At 52.2% G+C, this 24,025-nt stretch overlaps 1 protein-coding gene across 7 annotated transcripts in view; it reads left to right on the forward strand.

Annotated features, from left to right (window-relative positions):
- The first annotated feature begins 10,130 nt into the window (after nucleotides 1–10,130).
- Nucleotides 10,131–24,025, forward strand: part of DTX2 (deltex E3 ubiquitin ligase 2) — a 41,584-nt gene continuing 27,689 nt past the window's right edge. For 3 of the 7 annotated variants that reach the window (XM_049802794.1, XM_049802795.1, XM_049802798.1), the window contains exons 1-3: nucleotides 11,509–13,274; nucleotides 16,407–16,795; nucleotides 21,577–22,162. In XM_049802794.1, the coding sequence (XP_049658751.1) occupies nucleotides 13,264–13,274; nucleotides 16,407–16,795; nucleotides 21,577–22,162 (986 nt within the window). In that variant the 5' untranslated portion in view covers nucleotides 11,509–13,263. The other 4 variants (XM_049802796.1, XM_049802792.1, XM_049802799.1 and 1 more) reach the window with 4 other exon arrangements.

A 24,025-nucleotide genomic window follows, 5' to 3' on the forward strand; every position in this document is an offset into this window, starting at 1 on the left:
ATGGAAAAAGGACTCCCAAACATACTGGGTTTCCCAGTCTTGTGAATTCTTAAGGTTCCCAGTAATTTTAGGAGTCTGGTGTGCTTTTGGCTTTGAACAAGTCCATCTTACGATCAACAGGATTCCTGCCCTCACTTTCACAGGAGGCAGCAGTTGCCTCGTTGCTCTTGCTGCTGGATTGCTCGTTTGATCCTACACAAAGCCCAGACCCTTAAATGCCCTTAAAAGCCTGGGCTTCATGTTTTAACTCAGTACAAAGCAGGCTCTGGTTACAACTGTCTCTAACTGCACGGTTACCCATCTGCCATTACTTTCTTGTAGGGATTCAGTAATTAGCAATTAGGCATTTACTTTTTATTTCCCAATAGCAGCAAAGTTCTAATTAGCCAGCTCACAACTGCAAGTTTCAAAGGTGCCTTTTAAGTCTGTTTTGCCTAAACTTTGACAAACTCTCTGCTGTCCTGGCTAGCTGCCAGGGCTCGTGGACTGGAAATCATCAACTCCAGCATCGATCCGGATCCAGACTTTGAACACCAGGAACAAAAGCCTCCCCAAATGCAAATGGGCAGGGCCAAGGTCAGCAGCCCAAAGATGCTCTCCACCCTGTCCATGATTTCTTGGGCCATTTGAGCAGCATCTCCAATCTCCATTTGAGCAGCTCCATCCAGCAGACGTTTTCCATGTCTACATCATTACTGCATGTGCTTTGAGTGGCTTGGCAGTATCAGGCTACGGGCTCACGCTGTTCCGAGGAAGAGAAAACACAGCCAGCCTTATTCAAGGAACAGCCACAACATAAGAAAGGCTAATTATAAAATTCCACAGGGCAGCAAGACTGTTCTCTTGTTCGCCAGGAGAAAAAGCTCTTTTTGTCCTTCGTGATGGTCCTGCTGCCTAGTCACTCAGGGACATCGGTGATGCTCACGGGAGAGCGGCTTCTGGAGGGGTCGGGGCTGAGCAGGGCCGTGCCCACATCCACTCAGCATCTGACACGCACCACGAGCAGCATCTGCCACAGCATCCTACGGTGGCAGGGTGGATGGCATCTACAGCAGCTGTCACCAGATCTCTTTTATGGTGGCAGCTCGGTCAGGGGTGGAAGCTGGGGAGAACAAGTGGCTCACAAATCTGCAGAAAACACAGAGCCTCCAGAAAAATAACAATAAAAAAAAGGTTTCCCTTTTCAATTAGCTGGGAAAATACAGAGAGGAGATAAACTCATCTGTGCGTACTATGCCATTGCCAGGATATATGTTGGTGATTTAGAAGAAGGGCCTGGTGCAATATAAAAGTGCCGCAAGCTAAAACAAAAGATATCTTTCTGCTGGCCGGAGGAAAGCACGAGACTGAGCTGTTCCTCAGGACACCAGTTGCCGTTGTGAGCCGTTAGCCAGCTTATAATGAACTACAGGTTTCCCCTGCTGATTGCTGAGCTAAATCACCGGGTATTTATGGGTTTCCTTCCTGCTGCTGCCTGCATTTTGGTGAGCACTGGCATGAAGGATGCTGCACCTGCAGCGGGATGGAGCCTCCCTCCTTCCATGCCTTCCTCTGCTCCTCCTGCTGCTCCAGGGCCCCAGCAGCGGATGGGACTCCCCGATGTGGGGTCCCAGGAGAGGAGCTCTCACACCCCAAACCAGCCGGTGTCCAGCAGCCTTAGGAGAAGGGAAAGATGTAAGCACAGTACAAGAGCATTTTGGTTCCCCTGTCCTGGTGTCGAGCCCTGCCTCGGTGCAGCTGGAGCTGTGGTCCTAGCACACCTCTGTGCTATTTGGTAACCCAAGTGCTAATTTTAACGTATTTTCTGGCACCTGCTAAGTGCTGAAGGAAGGGCAGGGATGAGGAAGGGGCAGCTGCAGCCCCCAGAGCTGCTCAGCGTTGCCTTCGTCTGCAGCAAGCTGGAGCTCGGGGAGAGGTACCCATCCCCTCCCCAGACAAAATCACCTTTGTTCCTCCCCGTAATCTGCTTCCTGACCGACGTGCTGCAGAAACCACCCCAGCCAGGTGAGAAAGAGCAGCCCAAGGACACGGTGCTGACAGGCGTCTCTGCGGAGGGCAGCCGACCCATGCCGTGAGCTCCAGGCGGCATCCAGAGCTGCAGAGGAGCAGGCACGGATCATAGCGTGGAAAAGGGGATGGGAAACGGGGAGCTGGGTCCCCCCTTGGTCCCCCAGGTCAGTCACAGCAAAGGCATTCGCTGTGGACCATTAGCTTTAGGCTATACCCTCACTTTTCTGCGTTCCCTCTCTTGACATTGCTTCTCTGGGGTGAAACCTCACCCTCCACTGGGCTCCCAGCAGCAGGGTCCTATGGGACAACAACCCAAAATGTCCATGGGGACGTGTCCGTGGGGACCAGTACTCACTGGCTTCTCTGCCCGTGTCTGCCAGCACCAGGGAATACGGGCAGCCCGCTTCTGCTGAAGCATTACTGGTGTTAGATGGGACTGCTGCAGCCGCAGCTTAAGTGCTTTTAAATAAAGTCCAGAGAGCTGGAACGGTGCCGAAGAGCGTGACTGAGGAGTGGTGACCTGGGGACAGACAGACAGACAGACAGACTGCCAAGACAGACGGGACGGATAGGGCTGCCTGCCGGTGCAGAAACCCGCGTGGGATGGAGATGCCGCCTCTGAGCCTGACACTTAAGAGTCATCGAATGGTTTGGGTTGGAAGGGAGGGACCTTTAAAGGTCCATCTGGGCCAGATTGAGCCAGAACACCTCCGGAGGGAGGGATGGCATTTTGGGCTGCCAGACGGCTGAGTGTGCACTAGGTGGCACGCATTTTCAGCAAGAAGGCAGCTGGGAGAAGGGCTGGGTTTGGGCAGAGAGCGAAGCTCCACTGGTGCCAGTCCCAGGGACCTGCCTGCTCCTGGGGGGGTCAAAGCAATGGGCAAAGAGGGTGTAAGGCAGAGGGGGGGGAGAACCACGGAGGGGCTGAGCAGGGAGAGGGCTGTCTCTAATTAGCATTAATGGCGAGGTAGGGATGGCCAGAGCGGGCAAGATGCTCACACGACCCAGAGGACTCGGTGCCGGCGGTTTCTTGGCTGGATTTTGCAAAGGCAGAGACTTTTTCCTAGGGTCTGTAGTGACAGGACAAGGGACAGGGGTTTGGAACTGAAAGAGGGTAAATTTCGATGAGACATAAGGAAGAAATGTTTGACGATGAGGGTGGTGAGACAGGCAAACAGGTTGCGGAGAGAAGCTGTGCATGCCCCATCATTGGAAGTGTTCAAGGTCAGTGAGATGGGTTGACCCTGGCTGAACACCAGGTCCCCACCAAAGCCGTTCTATCACTCCCCCATCCTCAGCTGGACAGGGGAGAGAAAAATACAACAAAAAGCTTGCAGGTCGAGATAAGGACAGGAGAGATCATTCACTAATTATCATCACGGGCAAAACAGACTCAATTTGGGAAAATTAACTCAATTTATTACAAATCAACCAGAGCAAGGTAATGAGAAATAAAACGAAATCTCAGAACACCTTCCCACCACCCCTCCCTTCTTCCCGGGCACAACTTCACTCCTGGATTTCACCGCCAAGCCTCCCCAGCGGCACAGAGGGACAGGAATGGGGTTTATGGTCATCACACGTTATTTTCTGCCGCTTCACCTCCTCAGGGTAAGGGCTGATCACACTCTTCCCCTGCTCCAGCGTGGGGCCCCACCCACGGGAGACAGTCCTCCACGAACTCCTCCAACGTGGGCCATTCCCACGGGCTGCAGCTCTTCACGAACTGCTCCAGCATGGGTCCATTCCACGGTGTGCAGTCCTTCAGGAGCACACTGCTCCAGCGTGGGTCCCACACAGGGTCACAAGTCCTGCCAGAAAACCTGCTCCATGGGCTCCTCTCTCCACAGGTCCACAGGTCCTGCCAGGAACCTGCTCCAGCGCGGGGTTCCCACAGGGTCACAGCCTCCGTCGGGCATCCCCCTGCTCTGGCGTGGGGTCCTCCCCGGGCTGCAGGTGGAGATCTGCTCCACCGTGGACCTCCCTGGGCTGCAGGGGGACAGCCTGCCTCACCAGGGTCTTCCCCACAGGCTGCAGGGGAATCTCTGCTCCGGCGCCTGGAGCATCTCCTCCCCCTCCTTCTTCACTGACCTTGGTGTCCACAGGGTTGTTTCTCTGACATGTTCTCACTCCTCACTCCGGTGGCTGTTTCTCCCTGTCCCAACTTTTTTTTCCTTCTTAAAAATGTTATCACAGAGGTGTTACCACTATCACTGATTGGCTTGGTCTTGGCCGGCAGCAGGTCCATCTTAGAGCCGGCTGGTATGGGCTCGGTCTCTCTCAAACACAGGGGAAGCTTCCAGCAGCTTCTTACAAAAGCCACCCCTGTAACCCCCCCCCCCCCCCCTCCCCGCTACCAAAACCTTGCCAGACAAAACCAATACAGTCAGCTTGGATGGGGCTTGGAGCAACCTGATCTGGTAGAATACGTCCCTGCCTGGGATCCTGCCGGGGATTGGACTAGATGGTCTTCAAAGGTGCCTTCCAACCCAAACCATTCGTGATTCCATGATTTCCCTGGAGAAGGCAGGCAGTGGGGCACAGATTGCTTAGCAGAGCTCACGGGGAATCTCCCACCACCAGCAGGGACCGGGAACGTGTCCCCTTCAGCAGCTAAATCCCAGGTGTCGAAGAGCAAGGTCACCCAGTAAGAGCGGGATGGCCGTAACAGATCCCATCTCTGCTTTGTCTAATCGGTCCCTGGCAGGGACTGGCAGCAGCTGCTGCAGAGGAGAATGAAACGAAATTTCACCTATTATCCTCTGCCTGCAGAGGAATTTCTTCCTAATTCCTGTCACTTCGGGTTTGTCTGCTTGGGGAAATTAATCTGAAATCAAGTGGGCTGTGAATTCAGAGTGCTGCAGCAATCCCAGCATAGCTTGGACAGACAGTTTTCTAAGTGGCCGGGCTATTCCCCGGAGCACGAGGCTAACCCTGGCAATTTAACAGAGCCTCAGGCATCAGGTTTTGTGCACATTAGTGTAGGACCTTGAGTCAAAAACACGTGAGACGGAGCAGCCATGGAGAAATTAATTCAACAGCCTTCCAGCCTTGCTGCAAGAAAAGAAACAGGGAGAAGACAAATATTTGGCTAGTTACTCTGGTGTGCGGACGGCTCAGACAGAAGGTGATCCCATGCTGGAGGACTCGCTGCTTGGCATACTGATTTGGGGAGCATGCAGAGAAGGTTGTTTCAGTGCGTGAGGGCGAGTAAAGAAGGGATCTAGCTGAAAAAAAGCATAAGGGACTGTGTTAAACTCTGTGGTTCATTAGGGTAAAAATCATATCAACAATCATATAAAAGATTTTTGCAGGCAGTGAGGACTATGAGGTCTGCAACCCCGTAAATAGTAAATGGGGTCCATAAGGAGAACTGGACACTGAGGTTCACCTTTCATGCTCAAAGAGCATCGAGCATCTTTGCAGCCACCCTCACACAAAACAGTTGAAGGAATTTGTGCGGCAGGGTCTGATGGGCTCAGCTGTTCATCAGACCCAGGGTTCGTGTTGTACGTGATGCCTCAGTAACCTCTTCCAGGCTGTTGGACCATCATGGCATACAGCTGTGGCTTGGCCAAGTGGGAGAGAGGTATGAGAAGAAGATGACTGAGGTCCAGCAAAGCACTCGTATTGCTGAGATGAGACACCTTAGCCATCTACCATGCCTCGCAGAGCCTTCCACGTACCATGGTCCAAGATGTCCTACCAGATCAGTTCATCAATCCCTGCTCAAAAATAAATAACAAAATATAATTATAAGAAGAAAATAAATCCAACGCACTTCTAGATTCTTCCCACAGCTCAGCTGCCACCTGGCTGGTTTATCCCCATTGTACAGCCCTTCCCTTCTCCTGGTAACTACACCCAGTGCACCTCTGCTCTTTCACAACCCTGTAGACACCCTGCAGCCCTTATCTCCAACACCCTTCTCACCCCGTAGTATTGTCCAAAGCCCTCACCCAGGTTCCCTCATCAGCCAGGACTCCTTGCTCCTGACTTGCAGCATCTCCTCATCTTCCAGCCATGCCGTGTAGCTCTGCCAGGCTTGATATAATCTGTTCTTCACCACCCTTGATTCTCCCTGAAAACTTTTCCTGTTTAGGATCAGGGGATATTTAATGCTTCTCCACCCATGTGACCACAGGAATCAGAATCTGCTCCCAGCACAGCTTTATAAAGTGTAACTATCTATTTTTCAGGCTTGGGTGTATTGAGGTAGAAAGAAAAAAAACCTTCGCATCGCTCTTTGGTTCCTAATTACAGCCGGAGGAGACGGGAATTCTAAGCACCTGAGTTGTAAATGTGAAACTTATTGCTTAAACAGACACATTACAAGCAGGCTATCAATCACATTTGGCAATTATTAGTACTTTGTGAGTATTTTGAACTTAAGCATGTGACAGCCTCATCCATCCTGGCACAGAGAAATCCATGGGCATTTGCATATGAGCCTGAACTGCAGGGAGATACAGCTCCGAAGGATTTTTACCGCAGCTGCAATGGTTATGTGCTTGGTGCTATACGTTTTCTGTAAGCAGAAAATTGACCCTATATCAGCTCTGTAAAGATGAGTCCCCTGTATTTAACCCAGGAAGCAGAGTTTTATAATATCCCTCCATGCCTATGGTGTAAGCTGGTTCCATATGGTATTTTTGCTATCATTATTGCTTTCAAGCATAATGTACTTTATTTTTATAAGCCTTGCGGAGCACCTCTGGAGGAGGTGTATCACAGCACATCGAGGGTGAATCAGTTTGGCTGGGTGTAAAGTCTGGGGAAGTTTAAAGTCATTTGATAAGGACTGGCGAATGCTTCCTGACTTTGAAATGTCTTGGTCGTGGTTTTGACATCAGCTGCTGAAGCTTTGTCATGGTTTAACCCCAGCCAGTAACTAAGCACCACACAGCCGCTCACTCACGTCCCCCCGACCCAGTGGCACGGGGGAGAGAATCGGGGGGAAAAAAAAGTAAAACTCATGGGTTGAGATAAGAACAGTTTAATAAACACAAAGGAAGAAAATAACAACAACAACAATAATAAAATTACAATAATAATAATAATAATAAAAGGAATGAAATATACAAAAAAAGTGAAGTGCAATGCAATTGCTCACTACTCGCCAACTGATGCCCAGTTAGTTCCCGAGCAGCAATCCCCACCCAGGACAACTCCCCCCAGTTTATATACTGGGCAGGACATCATATGGTATGGAACACCCCTTTGGCCAGTTTGGGTCAGCTGTCCTGGCTGTGTCCCCTCCCAACTTCTTATGCCCCTCCAGCCTTCTTGCTGGCTGGGCATGAGAAGCTGAAAAATGCTTGACTTAGTACAAACACTACCTAGCAACAACTGAAAACATCAGTGTGATAGCAACATTCTTCTCATACTGAATCCAAAACGTAACACTGTACCAGCTACTAGGAAGAAAATTAACTCTATCCCAGCCGAAACCAGGACAAGCACCCATCAAGAGAAAAGCCCAGGTGGGGTCTGACCTACATCTGACACGGTATTAAGAAGTAATTTGCCTACCTGCAAGGTGTTCCAGAATTAACGTCATCTCTAAATCAACACATATGTCTTGCAAGGGGTCTGATCGAGATGAAGCAGGCAGCTGGAAGGAAGCAGCGCTCTATTGTTAGAGATATCTGCTGCACACATGTATTTTATTTAACAATCCTCATCCTGTGCTCAAATAACAACCACGGCAGTAATCTCCAGGGGTTTTTTACATTTACATTCACATGAATGTAAATGAAACTGAAAATAACTCTCCTCAAGGCCGTAGCTGAGCAGCCGATCAATCCCTGGCCGAATCTGGCTCCGGGTGGTCACAGCCCCCCCAGGATTCCCACGCCACCTTCGACGGGATGAGTCAGTGTCTAGAAAGCAGCTCCCACAGACGACATCCAGAAGCATTAAGCTTCGTTAGAGACCGCACCTCTAACGAGACGTAGATGTCACAGCCTCTGCTGAACCACAGGGATAGAGGTAACAACACCGGGAGTGTAAGTATGCCTAGTGTTTCTCTGAAAGGAGCAAATTCTGTATCCTGGACCCAAGATGCTGCAGAACCGGTGGCAGGAGAAGACCCCAGTGTCACCCATCCTGGGGACACCCACGGCCCGTACTCCGCTCTGGAGGGGACACACGCTGCTCCCTGCTCTGCTCTGCCTTGCTCCGCACAGAAGCCCCAGCGGAGGAGCGATACAAGACAGAAGGAACCCAAAGCGGGAGCAGAGTGGGAGCAGAGCGGGACCAGAGCCATTCAGGGCACGAGGGAGAGCAGGGGCTGGGTATCGATCGCTGAGCATCAGCATCAACACCTCTGTTGTTGGGTATGAGCAAAAAAAAAAAAAAAAAAAAAATAGATTTTGACAAAAAGCATCAAAATAAAAAGATCTTCAAAGCTGCAAAGCAAGGAAAGGCAAGGCCGTGTTAGCTCCTGCTCTCTCCTTCTAACCCTGCATCATCCCTGCAAAGCACGTGGTTCAGGTTGCCCCAGGATTTTCGGCAGAGAAACGACAACCTCCCTGCGCTTCTCTCCATTTTCAGACCTTTGAAAGCCAGAAATCTCTTTCTCCCTTTGTTGCTCTGCTTTTATGCTAAAAGTATATTCTAAAAGTCCTTTAATCCAGCAGGTTCCTCTCTTTTTCCATGGCTTTCCCAGCAGCAGGCAGGCAGCCGCCGGGCATCTCCTGTGCTGGCAGGCTTCTCCTCCAGCCCGGGTCCTGGGGGGCTGCCGTGGATTTAAAGAGTTGAAGGGGGACACGGGGCTGACGGGCACCCGTGTGTCTCCCCGAGGGCCCTGCGCAACGGTCCCCACGGCCGCCGGGATGGCGGGTGTCTGTCCCCTTGGTTGGACAAGGGGTGACGGGGTCCCCGCAGTGCCACCGAGCAAAGCTCTGTCCCCCTTGGGTGTGGGGAGGTGTGCGGGGGCACGCTGGGTGTGCGAGGGGCACGGGCGGCACGGCTCTGTCCCCAGCTCCTGGGGGAGGCAGGGGGTGCTCACAGGGGTGCACACGCAGCCCCTCGCCACCTCACACGCACTTCTGCTCTCACACACAAGCACACAGCCTGCCACGCACGCTCGCACGCTCATAAACAGTCAGGCGCGTACAGTACCTCACGCACTGACACCCAGAAACACAGAGTATCACACATCCATAGTGTCGTACGCCCCTGGGGTCACACACGTGCTCGCACTCGCACCGAGTATCACTTGCACGCGCAGTACCACACTCACACAGTATCACACTTGCACGGTATCACCCCCCCCACCCCCCCGAGTATCACGCTTACACACAGAGTATCTCGCGCACGTGGTAGCGCACACTCACAGCGTATCACACGCACAGAGTGTGATACGCGCGCGTGCTCGCGCTTGCACACAGAGGCTCACGCTCGCACACAGAGTATCACACTCACCCCCAGCATCACACCGCGCACGTGCAGTAACACACACGCGTGCACTCGCACCGTATCACACTCACACGCGCACGCAGTATCTCACACGACCGGCATTAGACACGCACACATCGCACACTCCCAGCAGCACACTCCCGTACACCCAGTATCACACACCCGGTATCACACTCACCCCCAGTATCACACTCAACGCACGTGCAGTAACACACGCTCACCCAGCACCACGCGCACGGCATCTCGCACGCCCAGTATGACACACGCTCACGTGCATGGTATCACGCTTACCCCCAGCATCACACTCATCCCCAGTATCGCACACCCAGTATCACACACCCGGAGTATCTCACACCCACAGTATCACACTCCTCCCACCCGGTATCCCACGCTCCCGCCCGGTATCCCACGCACCCAGGACACACGCTCACACGCACAGCGTCACACTCACACCCGGTATCACGCTCACTTCCACCCAGTATCACACACACACACACACACACACACACCCCCCCCCCCGTAAGGCTCTCGCACCCACCCAGTCCCCCACTCCCGCTATCACGCCCACCCAGTACCACCCACGCCCGCCATGCCCCGCCCCTCCTGTCACTCACGCTCTCGCCCCGCCCACTCCGGCCGCTGCCGGCCCCGCCCCCCGCACTACATCCCCCAGGCGGCCGCGCGGGCGCATGCGCGTTGCCTCCTGCCGCCGCGGGCCGGGAAGCGGCAGCCCCGCAGCGATCGCTGCCGCCGGGACTCGGGGTGAGGGGCGCGGCGGGGCCGGGCCGGGCAGTGGGTCGGGTCGGGGGGTCGGGCAGCGCCGGCAGCTCCCTCCGTCTCTCGCGGAGGGCCCGGGCCGTCCGTGAGGGACCTCCCCCGGGGCCGTCACGGCTCCGAGCGACCGGTACCGACGCGCGGCCGCCCCGGGCCCAGCGCTGCCCCTGCCCGGGCCGCTGCACCAGGCCCCGGCCGCTCCTTCGCTCCCCGGAGAGGTTGGGGAGGGGGGATCGGTGCCGCCCGGACAAACCCTGCGGAGCTCGGGGTGGGCCCGTGAGGGAGGTTTTACCCCGGGGTAAGCGGGTGCTTGAAGCCGGGGGGTGCCGTGTCGAAGCCCGCAGGCGTCCGGCTGCCTCGGCTCCGGTGGGTCTGTCGGTGCCGCTGAGAACTGCCGGGGTCGGCTTGAAACTCTCCGGTGGCCCGGCGAGCGGCCAGGCTGGCCCCGGGTCACCGGCTGCCCTCGGCGGGACTTGGCTTTGCCCTTCCCGGCAATCCGGGCCGGCCGGCCGGCTAAAAGCAGGCGAAGAGCCCTCCTGGTGCTAGCTGAAGCTTTTGGGAAGCTGGAGGAGCCCTCCAGATCTCGCCAGGTTTGCACCCCCACAAGTAAACGGCCTCCCCACAAATAAATAATTTGCCTCGGTGCCCAGAAGGACCCTGGAGGGAGCGAGTGGGGGGCCGGGTTTGGGGTGATCCTGTGTTCAGGTGTACCTGCCCTCTTCTCCCTGTCTCGGCTGTCCTGTTCATTCATGCCTGAAATAAGCCCTCTGCCTAGCTGATAAGCAAACGCTTTGTTCTGCTTCAGTTGCGGTCTTTATTTTCTTCTCCGAAGGGAACTCTCTTGAAGCTTGTTTTGAATGGAAGGAGTCCAGGTTTGGAGCGGTCGGGTTTTATTTCTTCTGCCCTTTTGGTTGTCAACCCAGCCACCTTGTGCTGTGAGGATCAGCAAAGGCTGGAAGAAGGCAGGACTGTGTCAAGGGCAGATCGATCTGCGTGGTTGGAGTTATTACTGCGATCTCCTCTCTACCGCCTTGCTCTATTCTTACTCCTGGGTTGTTGCTAGCTGTGTGCTAGTCGGTGCTGGCTGCTTGTGTATGGGAAGATGTGTTTAGATGTGAGTTACCTGGCAAAAGCTTCAAACCCTGTTGCATCACTGTGTTCACGGTTCAGGTTGTGCTGGGCCCAGAAGTGCAGATCAGGCGATGGGGGGGGGGGGGGGGGGGGGTGTGCTGCAGGGGCTCTGCCTGGGTGATTTGGGGTCAGGGTGGCACAGGGCACCTGTAATGCTGCTCCAGTCGTGCACCCTGCGCAGGGTCACGGGCTTATTACAGCCCTACTCCCTCACAGTGCTTTATGTGCTCTCCTAATCTGTGTGTAATCTTTTCCCATGGGCTCTTTGTAGACCTTCCAGTCCCATATCTCATGTGGTGTTAGTGGTGCTTAACAAATCCCTCCTGGGCACCCTCTTTTCTGAACAACCTGCTGAAAAGTCTCTGTTTTGCCAATCTGGTGATTTTTTTTTTTTTATTATTTTTTTTTCATGCAGCCCAGCTCAAGGGCTCCTGAGGCCCCTTCTTTTCCAGGTACAAGCCAGCATACCATTTAAACTTTTGTCAGCACTGGCAATTTCAGTTCAGAGACTTAAAAAGGGACTCGGTGTTTTTAGAAATCATCTCGGACCCGTGAATTTTAAGATCCTACATTTAAAGTGAAAGAAAACTCTGCTTTCTGGAAGTAGAGCAGGCTTGAGAATTAAACATGTCTTTCAAACGCTTTAATTCCCACCTGCCCCTCCCCAGCTTTCTCACCACCATTTGCTGGATCTTGAGGAGCAGGGAGTGAATCTGCTGGGAAACACAACCGAAATGCACCCAGTTCTTTCCCTTTCCCTGATTAAAGCCGTGTGGGCAAACGTTTCAGAGGTTGTGCTGGGGCATAAAGATCCAAACAAACAAATCCAAATTCAAGATCTGAGTCCATGTTACAAATTACCTCTTAAGTGGAGGGCTGTCGGCCAGAATATTTAAGTTTGCACTTCAAGTAGTCAGGATTTTGTTTTCATTTGCAGCAAGGTGGCCCGTAGGATTTCTGATTGGAGCCAGGACTGTTTGCTGAATAAACATAGCTTTTAGGAGTTGGTATCACTTTTAGCTTTTCAAGGCACTTTCAAAGCTCGAGGTGAAGTGTTATAGTCCATGGGATTTTAGCAAAGACCTGTAGCTACTTTCTCTCTCTGGGCTACCAATCTTCCCAGGACAGAGCCAGCGTGAAGGAGCTGGTGCAGCTGAACTGCTGCTAGCATCCAAAACGCAATGCTGGTGAGGTGGGATGTGTAACACATCCCAAGCCGCAGCCAGCCATCTGCACGCAGCTCTGCTAGCTCTCTACTCCAAACCCTCTCTGCCTTGGTGTAACACACACAGCAGCCCAAGGGGTAGGCTGAAAACTGTACGAGCAGCTCTGGTATTGAATTTCTCAGCTTTTAATGTTTGTGCACTGCTGAATTCATGGAGAGGGGAAAGGAACTGCAACTTCAGGACTTTTATTTCTCTTGTTTGCCTTAGCTCAGGGACTCGTGTAATTTTGGCTTACTGAAGCTCTCCCACATTCCTCGCTTCCCAATCCGTGCAAACAGCTGCTGGCTCGAGCGGCGTTCAGCAGTGAGAACTGGCAGGAGGCTGAAATACGCCCCTTGCTCCTCCTTTGGACCAGCAGTCCCAGAGCAGGAAATATTTTTCCATTCTGATGAGGAAGCGAATGTCGGAGCACGCGACGTTCACGTGCAGCCAGTGTGGGTACCTTTGTGTGTGGTCCAGGATTCAAAGCATCGCTGCCATCCGAGGGAGAGAGCAATAGGCTTTTGTCACCCAGCTGTTCTCGGCTAGTGTCCCAGTGAGTGCAAGGTGGTACGTGAAGGAGGCGGCTTTTCTGCTGGGATGCCCTCTTTTTTCCATTTCCTGCCGCTGTGTTTCAGAAAGGAAGGAAAATGAATCGCCAACTCCCTCCAAACAGCCTCCTGCTGCTCTCCTGCTCCGCTTGGGGCTGTTGAATGTGCAGATGGATATTTGGTAACAACAACTTTAGGGGGGACAAAGGTCTTGGTTCTCTATTTGGGGTTTAGAGCACCTAATGCAGGTGGGTATGACAGAAAACCCTGCAGCCCTGCTTTGGGTCACAGTGGTCCGAGGTGAGCATGGACATGTGCTGGCGATCCCTGAGGAGGAGATGTGTTGGTGTGAAACTTGCCGTAAAAAGAACTGGCAGAGGCAGGTGTTGGGTTTGATACCTCAAGTTTTAATTTGCTGTTTTCAGCAGTATAATAACTGTCCTCGGTGCATTAGGGGAGAACAAATTACATGGAAAAGATCAGTTGGAGAGACCAGGGTCTTCACTTGCTGATCTGGAGCAGTTTGTTACGAACACCAGTTGAGCTGGGGGTGTTCTGTAAAAATCTCAGAGCAGCTCATAAACTAATTTACAGTGAATTCCTGGAGAAAGTGTTGCTTTCCTCTTATAAATGCAGACATGTGGGCGTGTCTGTTCTTCTCTCGCTCTTTTTCTCTTTCTTTTTTAAGCTAGCAAGCCACACAAGCATGATGGATGGGATGCTCCACGGAGCGTGGGATCTTCCCCCATCCAGCAGGGATGTCATTCTCTGCGCAGATGGCATCCTCCAGTGGAAGCCACCCACTGCTGCTCTGCCTCTTGGGAGACCTGAACTTTTCCATTTGACGGGAAGGAAGCTCATAGCTCCCTGCTGACTGCTGGGAGTTAAGCGAGCAATCAGTGACATGAGACCTTAGAAGGAAGAAGGTGACTTTGTTTTAAAACAAAATTAATTTCACTCATTCACAGTCATACCCACCTGTTCACAAGCACCAACAGGGGGATCTCCAAGTTGTTATCCAGAGTTTGGACACCAAGACAAGTGTGTCCAGATGGTCTGGACGGGATTCCTTGCAATGATAGAGCAGACAAGGAATGCTAAATATCACCTCTGGTGTCTCTTCGACAGCTTGGCAACCATGTGATGGCTTTGGGTCTGCATTTTTACATCCCTTGGGGGCTAAGAGTCATGGTGATCTTTTGTCTCTGTGAGTCCTTAGGATTTACTCGCTGCCCTTTGTGTCTTTAGCTGGATGTCTTAAGGCTCTTACCCCATTCTCTCTTCTTCCCCAAATCATCTCTTAGTGTCTTGAGTCTCTGTTGATGCACATTGTTCCTTGTTTTCCAACCTGAGAAGCTGCAGCTAGGTATACTGCGGTCTTGAGGACCTGCTAAATCACTGCCCTCAGCACAGGCTGTTTATTACACCCTGTGTTCCTCCTGGTGCTTTTGTACTCCTTCCCATCCATTCTTCACTCAGATCATGCTCAACATATGCATTACTGTGATTTACAGACTATATGTAAAGGATTGTCTTCTGGCTTTGTGTGCATGTATAACGCTGCACAGAAGGAGTCAAGGAACTGATCCTGGATCAAAACTGAGTGGTCAGAAGCCTGAATGGAGCTGGCATTGTAGCCCTGAAGCTCAGATCAGTGAGAAGACTTGGGAAACTGCTTGTGTAACCAAGTCATTCATGTGCACGAGTGCTTGGGGAGCTCCTGCTCACAGGCTGGCAGCTCGCGTTGGGGTGGCCAGCGTAACGCTGCCAGGACTGGCACTGAGCACAGGTGGAGAGGGGTGCGGAGTGGCTGCTTGCCTTGGCATGCTCCTGGCTGGTGAGCATCTGAACTCGGGTCAGGGCTTACGGATCAGCCTAACGCAGGTCTGCAGCAACTCTGGTGGTGTCTGGTGCTGCAAACCTCTATTGGGTTTGCGTGGCAAGGTTTTGGTAGTGGGGGCAGCTACAGGGGTGGCTTCTGTGAGAAGCTGCTAGAAGCTTCTCCTGTGTCCAACAGAGCCAATGCCAGCCGGCTCCAAGATGGACCTGCCGCTGCCTAAGGCCAAGCCCATCAGCGATGGTGGTAGCGCCTCTGGGATAACATATTTAAGAAGGGAAAAAAAGTTGCCACAGAACAAAAACTGTAGCCGGAGAGAGGAATGAGAACATGTGAGAGAAACAACTCTGCAGACACCAAGGTCAGTGAAGAAGGAAGGGGAGGAGATGCTCCAGGCACCAGAGCCGAGATTCCCCTGCAGCCCGTGGGGAAGACCCTGGTGAGGCAGGCTGTCCCCCTGCAGCCCAAGGAGGACCCCATGCTGGAGCAGGTAGATGCCTGAAGGAGGCTGTGACACCGTGGGAAGCCCACACTGGAGCAGGCTCCTGGCAGGACCTGTGGCCCCATGGAGAAAGGAGCCCACGCTGGAGCAGGTTTGCTGGCAGAACTTGTGACCCTGCAGGGGATCCACACTGGAGCAGTCTGTTCCTGAAGGACTGCAGCCCGTGGAAGAGACCCACACTAGAGCAGTTCGTGAAGAACTGCAGCCCCATGGGAAGGATTCACGTTGGAGAAGTTTGTGGAGGACTGTCTCCAGTGTGAGGGACCCCACACTGGAGCAGGGGAAGAGTGATGAGTCCTTACCCTGAGGAGGAAGGAGCAGCAGAGACAATGTGTGATGAACTGACCACAAGCCCCATTCCCCTTCCCCCTGTGCTGCCTGGGGGGGAGGAGGTAGAGAAAATCAGCAGTGAAGCTGTGCCCGGGAAGAAGGGAGGGGTGGGGGGAAGGTGTTTTAAGGTTTGGTTTTATTTCTCATTACCCTACTCTGGTCGATTGGTAATAAATTAAGTTCATTTTCCCCAAGTCGAGTATGTTTTGCCTGTGACAGTAATTACTGAGTGATCTCTCCCTGTCCTTATCTTGACTCATGGGCCTTTCGTTATCTTTTCTCTCCCCTGGCCAGCTGAGGGGGGGGAGTGGCAGAGCAGCTTTGGTGGGCACCTGGCATCCAGCCAGGGTCAAGCTCCTGCAAAACCATAGGAAGCAGAGTCTCACCTAAGAGTTTTTGCTCTAGGTTAGCAAGAAAAGTTGCTAGCATTGGCAGAGAGTGGGCGGTAGTACCTCATTTGCCCTCAGCCGGAGGGTTTTGAGGCCGATCCACTTCTATGTAGTCTAAAATGCATAGTGAGCATCTTCTGTGAAAGGCTGAGCTTGTTTCCCTCTCTTAAATGGCTTGCGTGGTATGGATGCAGAGTGGAGTGGATTTGGGGTATCATTCTCAGCTCCGTGTGCTCTCTTTGTTTCTTGCTCCAGGTCCCCCAAAAGAAAATGGTGTAAGGCCAGCCAGCGCAGCTGCCACTTCCAATCGCGGCGTGCCCAGACCTCAGGGAGGAACATGGCAGCAGCTCAGGGAGCAGGAAGCAGTTCAGCTGGGCCATCCGGTCTCCCCGGTTCTGCCCCAGGGCACAGCAGCAACTCCACAGCAGTGGCGGTGTGGGAATGGCAGGATGAATTTGGCAGGTGGAGGCCCTACCGAGGCAATGTCTGCAGCTACATTGAACAGGTTTTTCAGGCCTCTCAGCAGAAGGGCCGGCGTTCGGGGTCGGGGCTTGTCAGCAGCATCCCTTTGGGACATGCGGATCCTGTCTTGGCCCCCTACGTCATCGACATCCCAAGCTTGACACAGTTCCGGCAGGATACAGGTAAGGGAGCTTCCCTGCCCGTGCTGGGGTTTTGATGAGGCCGCTTGTATGCTTGGAGATAAGTGGGGCCTCGTTCTGTGTAGGAGAGCCCTACAAAGCTCTGCTGTCTGCTGCCACTGCGGGGCAGTTCTTTGAGGGGTGGCATGTCTGCTTCTCTCCTGATGCTATCTGCCACCCAGCATATTAGCATGTGAGAAAATCGATGTTGGCTGGTGTGAATCTGCAGGGCTGGGTGCAGGCAGGTGGCGGTGATGTCTTAAGGAGCCTCATCACGGGACCTCTGGAGCTCAGAGCTTGTGAGCCAGAGCCCTCAGAGCTGGAAACTTTCTTCCTGCCCCCACCCACATCCATTCAAGACCACTTGCATAAAAAGGCCTTTTTACAATTCAGACCCCCCCGTTTGAATCCCTTGTTCCCTCTGCAACTGGAGTGCCAGCTGCTTTACCTTGGCATGCCGCCCTGCACAAGCTGCTTTGCGAAAGCCTGCAGCCCCCGCAGAACGCTGTAATGCTGCAGCAGAATATTCCCTGCACTTGTGCTGTACGAGGCTGGCTTGCTTCCTCCCAGGGAGGAAGGGTGGGCTGGGCTTAATAGCAGGATTGAGACCTAATTTTCATTCTCATCTTGTCTCTTGGGGTCACTGAGGCTAGCAGCTCAGAATTTGCTGAGATGACTCCTACCCTCTTTTGCTCCAGATGTGCTGAGCAGCTGTAGCTTAGAAAGGGGGCAGGGGTGGAATGCGTGCTCTTCATCTCTGGAAAATCCAGGGATATCCCAAATTACACACCCTGAATGAATGGCTGCTTTGAAAAATTCTCCATGCATCGGTTTCCCCTTTGCCAACATCTCTCCCGTCCCCTCAGGACACAGTCAAGCATCACTCCAAGCTTTAGAGATGGGCAGTGTGCTGGTTTCTTGCCAATTTAAGCAATAAGTGAACAATATCTTGAATCAACTGCACGATCAGGCAATCCCTACAGGAAAGGGAAGTGGTTGAAGCAAATGCAAGTGGTCATCACAGCTGCATCCGTGTTTTTATTCTGACTTGGTGACCTTAGGATTAGTTTTTCTAGCAGCATCCTGGGTGAGGAGCTTGCTTAGCTGGATGCCTTGGCAGGTCTGCACAGCATGGCCTGTTTGAGCACCTGGAAGCCCTGCTGAGGCTGTGGCTTAGAGCAATGCAGCATGGACCACCAGAGCTGTCAGCAGCAGCTGTTTCTTGTTTTCTTCATGCCTAACTTGTGAAGCAACCTTCCAGCCTCTTGCCCTTTCAGCCAGTGCTCCAACACATGGGCAGCAGTCCCAGGCTGTCCCTTGTCAGGAAATGGCCCAGTTTGGTGAGGGTGAGCAGAGGGCCTGTGGGAGGGTGAAAGATGTGTCCCAATGTGAATGGGACATCCTCCACAAGTGGAGCTGTCTCTCTGCAAAGGTCTTGTATCTCTTTAGGCCCTTGTGAAAGATGTCAAAACACCTGGCAAATATTGTCTGTTGCAGGATGGTTTGGAATTGGTCATCTTTTGGGGGCAGGCCCAATACAGTTTTGGAAATGAGGTTGACTGGCGTGATCTCATCTTTCCTTGGACAAGATCTGTGGTTGAGTCGTTAATAACAAAAAGGCTGATTCTACTTCATGTCTCTCCTGCAGCATTTCCCACTGATTTGGAGGGATGCTGATCAGAGTGGCCAGATCTGTGAGCCTCCCTCCACAAGTACCTGTGTGTTCTGCAACGTGACTATTGGAAATGCTCTCGTATCCCCTTTCAATGGCTCAGTTCTAAGCAAAGCTTTTTCTCTCTGCAGGGCTCTGCCTTAAACTTGAACCTTTCTGAGTGAGCAGCCAGCTGACCTTTGTCATGTGCTGGAGAAAAGAATCTCTGCAGGAAACATCCCCATGAAAAAATCTTTAAACAGAGCAAAAAATAGGCTGTTGTATTCTGCTCATTAGCTATCAGACAGACAAATAGGCTCTTCAAAGGAAGCCAGGGAGAATAACAGGAAGCCAGTGTTAACGGGACCAGCATCCCCACCAATGGGGAATGACAGCTGTGCAGGGGGATCTTATGGGCAGGATTAGCTGCAGGCTTCAGCTGCTGGTTGAGGCACATTAGCTGGGAGTGAATGCAAGGGAGCAGCAGGAGTTGTCCTCTCACCACAGCTGTTTGCCCACCCTGGAGAGGAATGCCAGTTTCCCTGCCAGCCTGGAGGAAGGGGGATGTTTTCCAAGTGCACGGTTTTGGTCTTGCTATTGAATACTAAAAGCTCTTCTCCCCACTGCAGTTTAGGGGCGTTAAAAACACAGGTAGCTTGCAAGCTCCTCAAGTCCTCTCTGTGCTGCTTTTAGCTTCTGACCTGTCAATGGAGTAAAGGCAGGCTTGCTTAATCTCCTCTGAGATGTGTCCCGCTGGGCTTTCTGACACTTTGCTTTACCTGTGGTAGTCCCTTTTCTCCTGGGAGCAGGTTCCTTGCACTCATCTCTAAATGTAGTTCATCTCTCACCATCTCACTTCCAGCCCAGTGTCATCCCCAGTCCTCCTTGTGCTCAGGGGGTCACCCCTGACATTGCCTACTTGTTGAGGCCATAGGTTTGTGTTTCTAAAACATGGCGGGACTTGCTTTGTGGATAGGAGCGGTCATCACTAGAGTTTGCTTTTGGCCCTGGCGTCTGCTTTCCCATTGATTCCTGGCTGGGGAAGCTCGCCTTGGTTCTGCTGACGCCTTCTGCCCTGACTTCTGCCAGGGGAAGGCCTTGTCCCACAGGAATCCTTGGGCTTCATGGTTGAGCCATTAGGGTTCAACCCCAGCTCTTACGGGGGAGGTTGCTGTGTTTCACTGGCTGCTAGTAGCTTTTTAGGTGTGCTGATGAGGTGTTGTCTGTTGGATGGTGTCACTGGGAAGTTCTGCTCTGCAATAAGCATGATGCTTGATGCTGCTCTGGCCGCTGAAGCAGCAGGTTGGGGGTAAGTGCTGGACCTTTCTTGGCTGCTCATCCCTTGCATGGGCTGAGGCAAGCCATTCCAGTCCCCAATGACTTCAGCTCCCCAGCAGAAACGGGAGTCCTGCCGTTCCTTGGTCTGGCACATTCTGCCTTTGAGAGAGCCTCAGCCTTTATGGCAGCTCTGGAGCTCAGATCTGTCTTCCCTGATACTGCACCCCAGCACAAGGTCTCGTTATGGTCTGACCATAGCGCTGTGCAGAAAGCACCAGCACAATTTACAAAGCAGCCTGGGAGTGTGATAGGAGCAGAAATGTGACTTTTGTGCTGTCGAGCAGAAGTTTTAGCAGCAAGCAGGCAGTTAATGCCCTTATGGTTTGAGTCAAGTCCTAACAGTTTCTGGAGTACCCCAAGAGCAGGGGTAGAAATAGCAGCAGTGTGAGGCAGAGGTACTCAAGCCAGCAGTCAGCTGGCCTGAAGACAGGTAGCAATTGGGTTTTGTCAGCGTGGAGTCCCACATGGGCTGTCCTCCCTCTTCCTTGGGGTGTGCTTGTTGGGTGTAAAGCTTGCTTGGATTGCCTGCCCCCCATGGAGCCACCAGCAACATCCTGGGGCAGTTATCCGCAGGCTATAGATGTGGATACTGTTTTTACCTGTGGTCCTGGAGCTTAGGGTCATAACACATGACCCCTTAGGAGGCTTTATTTTATTTTTTTTTTCCTCTCAGTGCTGTTCTTTGAACTCCTCCTGTGTCGTAACGACTTGCTGCACTCCTGTTCACCCCCACCTGCCTGCATCCCCAGACTTGCTTACCCCGCGGCGTTTCCTGCTCCTCATTCTCAGTGCGAAGTGCCGCTGAGGATTTTCCCAGCAGCAGCAGTTTTGACCCTGCTGCAGGAACCTGTTTTTGCAGAGGTTGCAGAGCTTCTGGCCTGTTGGGTGGCTTGCTTCCCTCTCGTTAGGCTTTTTTTTTTTTTTTTTTTTTTTTTTTTTTTTTTTTAAAGAAAAGAGTAAAGTAACCAGGAGTGAAGTCACCCTGGAAAGCCAGGCTTCCAGTGGGTTTCGAGCTCCTGCTGTTGCTGTCGAGCGGCCTTGCAAGAGTAGCGTGTTGGCTTTCATATCTCTTCCTTTGTCTGAACAGCTGCTCTCTCCAGCTTCCACATTACTGCGTTGTCTTCTCTCTAGTCTTGCTATATCTCCCAGCAGTCAGGAGCCTGGAGAAGGTGGCCCTGTCTGTCCCCTCTCCAAAGTCTTTGTCCTTGCCCTTGTGGGACTTCACCCGCTCCCCCAAGAACAAAATTGCCCAGACTCTTGCATAGCAAAGTAGGAAAGTAGGCGTTTAGCCCCTTAAGCGCTCCTGCAAAGCACTTCCTGATGGTGTCCTGTCTCTATAGTTACTCTGTTGTCAAGGCTGTAGGAGTTGGTTTTTTTTAACCAGATCTATGCCTCAGCCTAATTTTTTTTACCTCTTTTTTTTTTTTTAAAGTCAGGGCAGCATATGTAATTGCTGTGCCTTTGTGCTCGGGTGTGTCTGTCTCTGTATCCTCTCTCCTTCCCTCCTTTCCCACCCTTCCTCCCAGCAGCTTTTGAACCTGTTGCCAGCCTGCAATCAGATTTGGCAGAGGGACAGGGATCTTGGGGGTATTGCGTTTCTCTAAGCTTCATGAGCAAACCTAGCCCTGTTGGGAAGAGAAAGTCTGTTAGTGCCCCTGTTGATGGAGAGGTGGGGAAGACCACCCTGATGTAGACACCGCAGATCTGTGCAGAAACAAATCCCTGAGACAACGTCCCCCCCTTAATTCTCTGCTCACAAAATTATTTTATTTATTTTCCTCCTCTCCCCACACAGGGACGATGCGGGCCGTCCGCAGGCACCTCTTCCCTGGGGACTCTGCTGCAGGGCAGGGCATCGTCTGGGAGTGGCAGAACGATGAAGGCGGATGGTCCCCCTATGAGATGAACGTCTGCGTGTTCCTCGAGCAAGCCCGTGCCACGAACCACCAGCGAGTAGATCTCGGACCCTTGGGCTACAACTATGAAGTTGACTTTGTGGCTCAAGTCCAGACCAACAAGACCACGAGGTTCCGTCGCAGTGTTCAGAGGCGCTTGGATGCCCCGTACCCAGTGACAGCCTCCTCGGCACCCCTTCACACAGGGGTGGCTTGTTCGTGCCAGCAGTGCTGGCTAAACAGTGGGACTGGTCCCATCACAACACGCTACCGCCACTCCATGATAAACTTTCCCAACAATTCTGCTACTCATCAGGTTTCTGGTAGGACAGCGTCAGTAAGTTCTTCCAGCGTCGGCTTCGTGCCCTATAACAAACCAACTTTGTCTGGAGCAAGGTCAACACCGAGACTCAATGCACAGAGCACCTGGGCTTTGCCTCAAACTGGGGGCCCCAGCACAGGACTATCTGCATCTAATGGAGTCAGGTACAGACCCTAATTCACCTTTAAATACTGTGCATGTGTCCAAGACACCTGCTGCGCTCAGGTCTTCGTTATCTAGGAGCCTCTCTGTCCCAGATGACTTTACAAAGGTCTCCCTAGAAGGAGAGAGAGGTTTGTGCCTTTGTGTCCAGTACAGTGGATGAAAAGGCTTCTCCTCTGCTTTCCCCTTCCTTTTTCCTGCTTGAAATATAGTTTCTGTCTACTAGTCTGCCTGAACCACTGGAGAAAGTGGTCAGGTTGAGATTCTGCAGGTTTAAGAAAATTAATAGCGATTGGTGGTATTTCAGGTTACACTTAAAACAACTGTGATGGGGACTGAGTGAATGAAAAGGGGACTTGTGAACACCCTTATTTAATTCAAAATATGCAATAAACATAGAGTGGAAAAATTCTCTGTGTTCAAAGCTCTTCCCCTTCAGGGAAAGACGACAGGACTCTCTGTGTGTGGCTGAGACCTCATGAATTCTCTTGACAAAATCAGGAAGTCCATGTTGGACATTTTTAAGGTGAACAGGCAGGAAAAAACCCCAACCCCTAAGATACAGATTTGATCAAGGATTTTTCAAATCCATTGTGAAGATGTTTAGAAAAACAAATCAGTAATTTATTCTCCCCTTCCTTTGATACCTTGAACCATATTGATCCTTCTCTATCTGAAATCAATGCAGTGACACTAGCAATTTGAGTGGTGTCCAGGCTACTTGTCAGGCTAAATGCTGGTGCAGAGCAGGGATGCCTCTGGATAATTGTGCAAGAGGTTCATTTTGCATGTGTTGAGGTGCTGTGGAACTTTGCCGTTGCGATGTTGGAGGACTGGAAGCGCAAGCAGGACTGTAAGTGATTTAAAATCCAGCTAAGTCTTGCCTTGTGAGGGTTTTGCCATGTCCTTTCCCTTCATCTTTCTTCAGTGACCCTCTCCTGGCTGGGTGCTCAGGGTGGGCTCTGGCTCTCTGGAGGGAGCTAGTTACTTTGAAGGAAGGACTGGCAGTTGTTGTGATGCTAGTTGAAGTCTAGTTTTCCTCAGTTCGTTGAGCTGTCACTCATCAAACACTCCAGCTTGTATGGCTGGGTCATCCATGCTGGCTGCTGATCAATTTTCACCATGGCTCTTCTCTGACAGGGCTGAAACTGGTGCACATCTCTCAGCACAGGATTTCAGCTTCCATCGGTGTGCAGCTGGAGTCAAAGGAGGGCTGTGTTTGCACCTTACCGGTGTGGGAGGAAGGGCTTCATTTCTTTTTGGGCCTTTTGGCTAAATGAAAAGCAGAGTCTTGTGGTCTGACAGCTCACCTCCTCTCCATGGCATGGGCTGCTGGGCCAAGCCGCAGTCGGTTGTCCCCCGTGGGCTGGAGGGGGGCTGCAGCACTGGGCTCCAGCAGGGATTTTGGGGCTGGGGGAGATCAGTGTCATCCTTGCAAAGAGGGGCATTTCCCTACTTCTTGTAGGATGGCCTCTGTGAAACCTAGACACCCAAACCAAACCAGATCACCACTAATCTGCTTTCAGGGTCTTAACTCTTTCTGCATGCAAGCCTTTGCTAGCAGAGGTCTTTGTGGCCTGTCTGTGATAATACTTGCAGTGAGTATCTGCCAGCATTAAACTGAGGACCAAGCAAGGGCTGTCTGACTGCTCCCTCTGTTTGTACATGGCTGGAAGTGTACAGAGCAGTATACGCATTTGACCATAAATGATCCAGGTGCTGAACCACTGTGTGAGCACCTGAGAAGCTAAAGCGGAACTTGCCAGGACTGATTTACCTGTCTAAGCTACCCCAAGTAAATATACAGATAAGAGATCTAGAAGGGTGTTGAAAGAGATTCTGCTAATTATATGAGGCACAGGGGT

This window comes from Accipiter gentilis, chromosome 6 (assembly GCF_929443795.1).
Source record: "Accipiter gentilis chromosome 6, bAccGen1.1, whole genome shotgun sequence".
NCBI lineage: Eukaryota > Metazoa > Chordata > Aves > Accipitriformes > Accipitridae > Astur > Astur gentilis.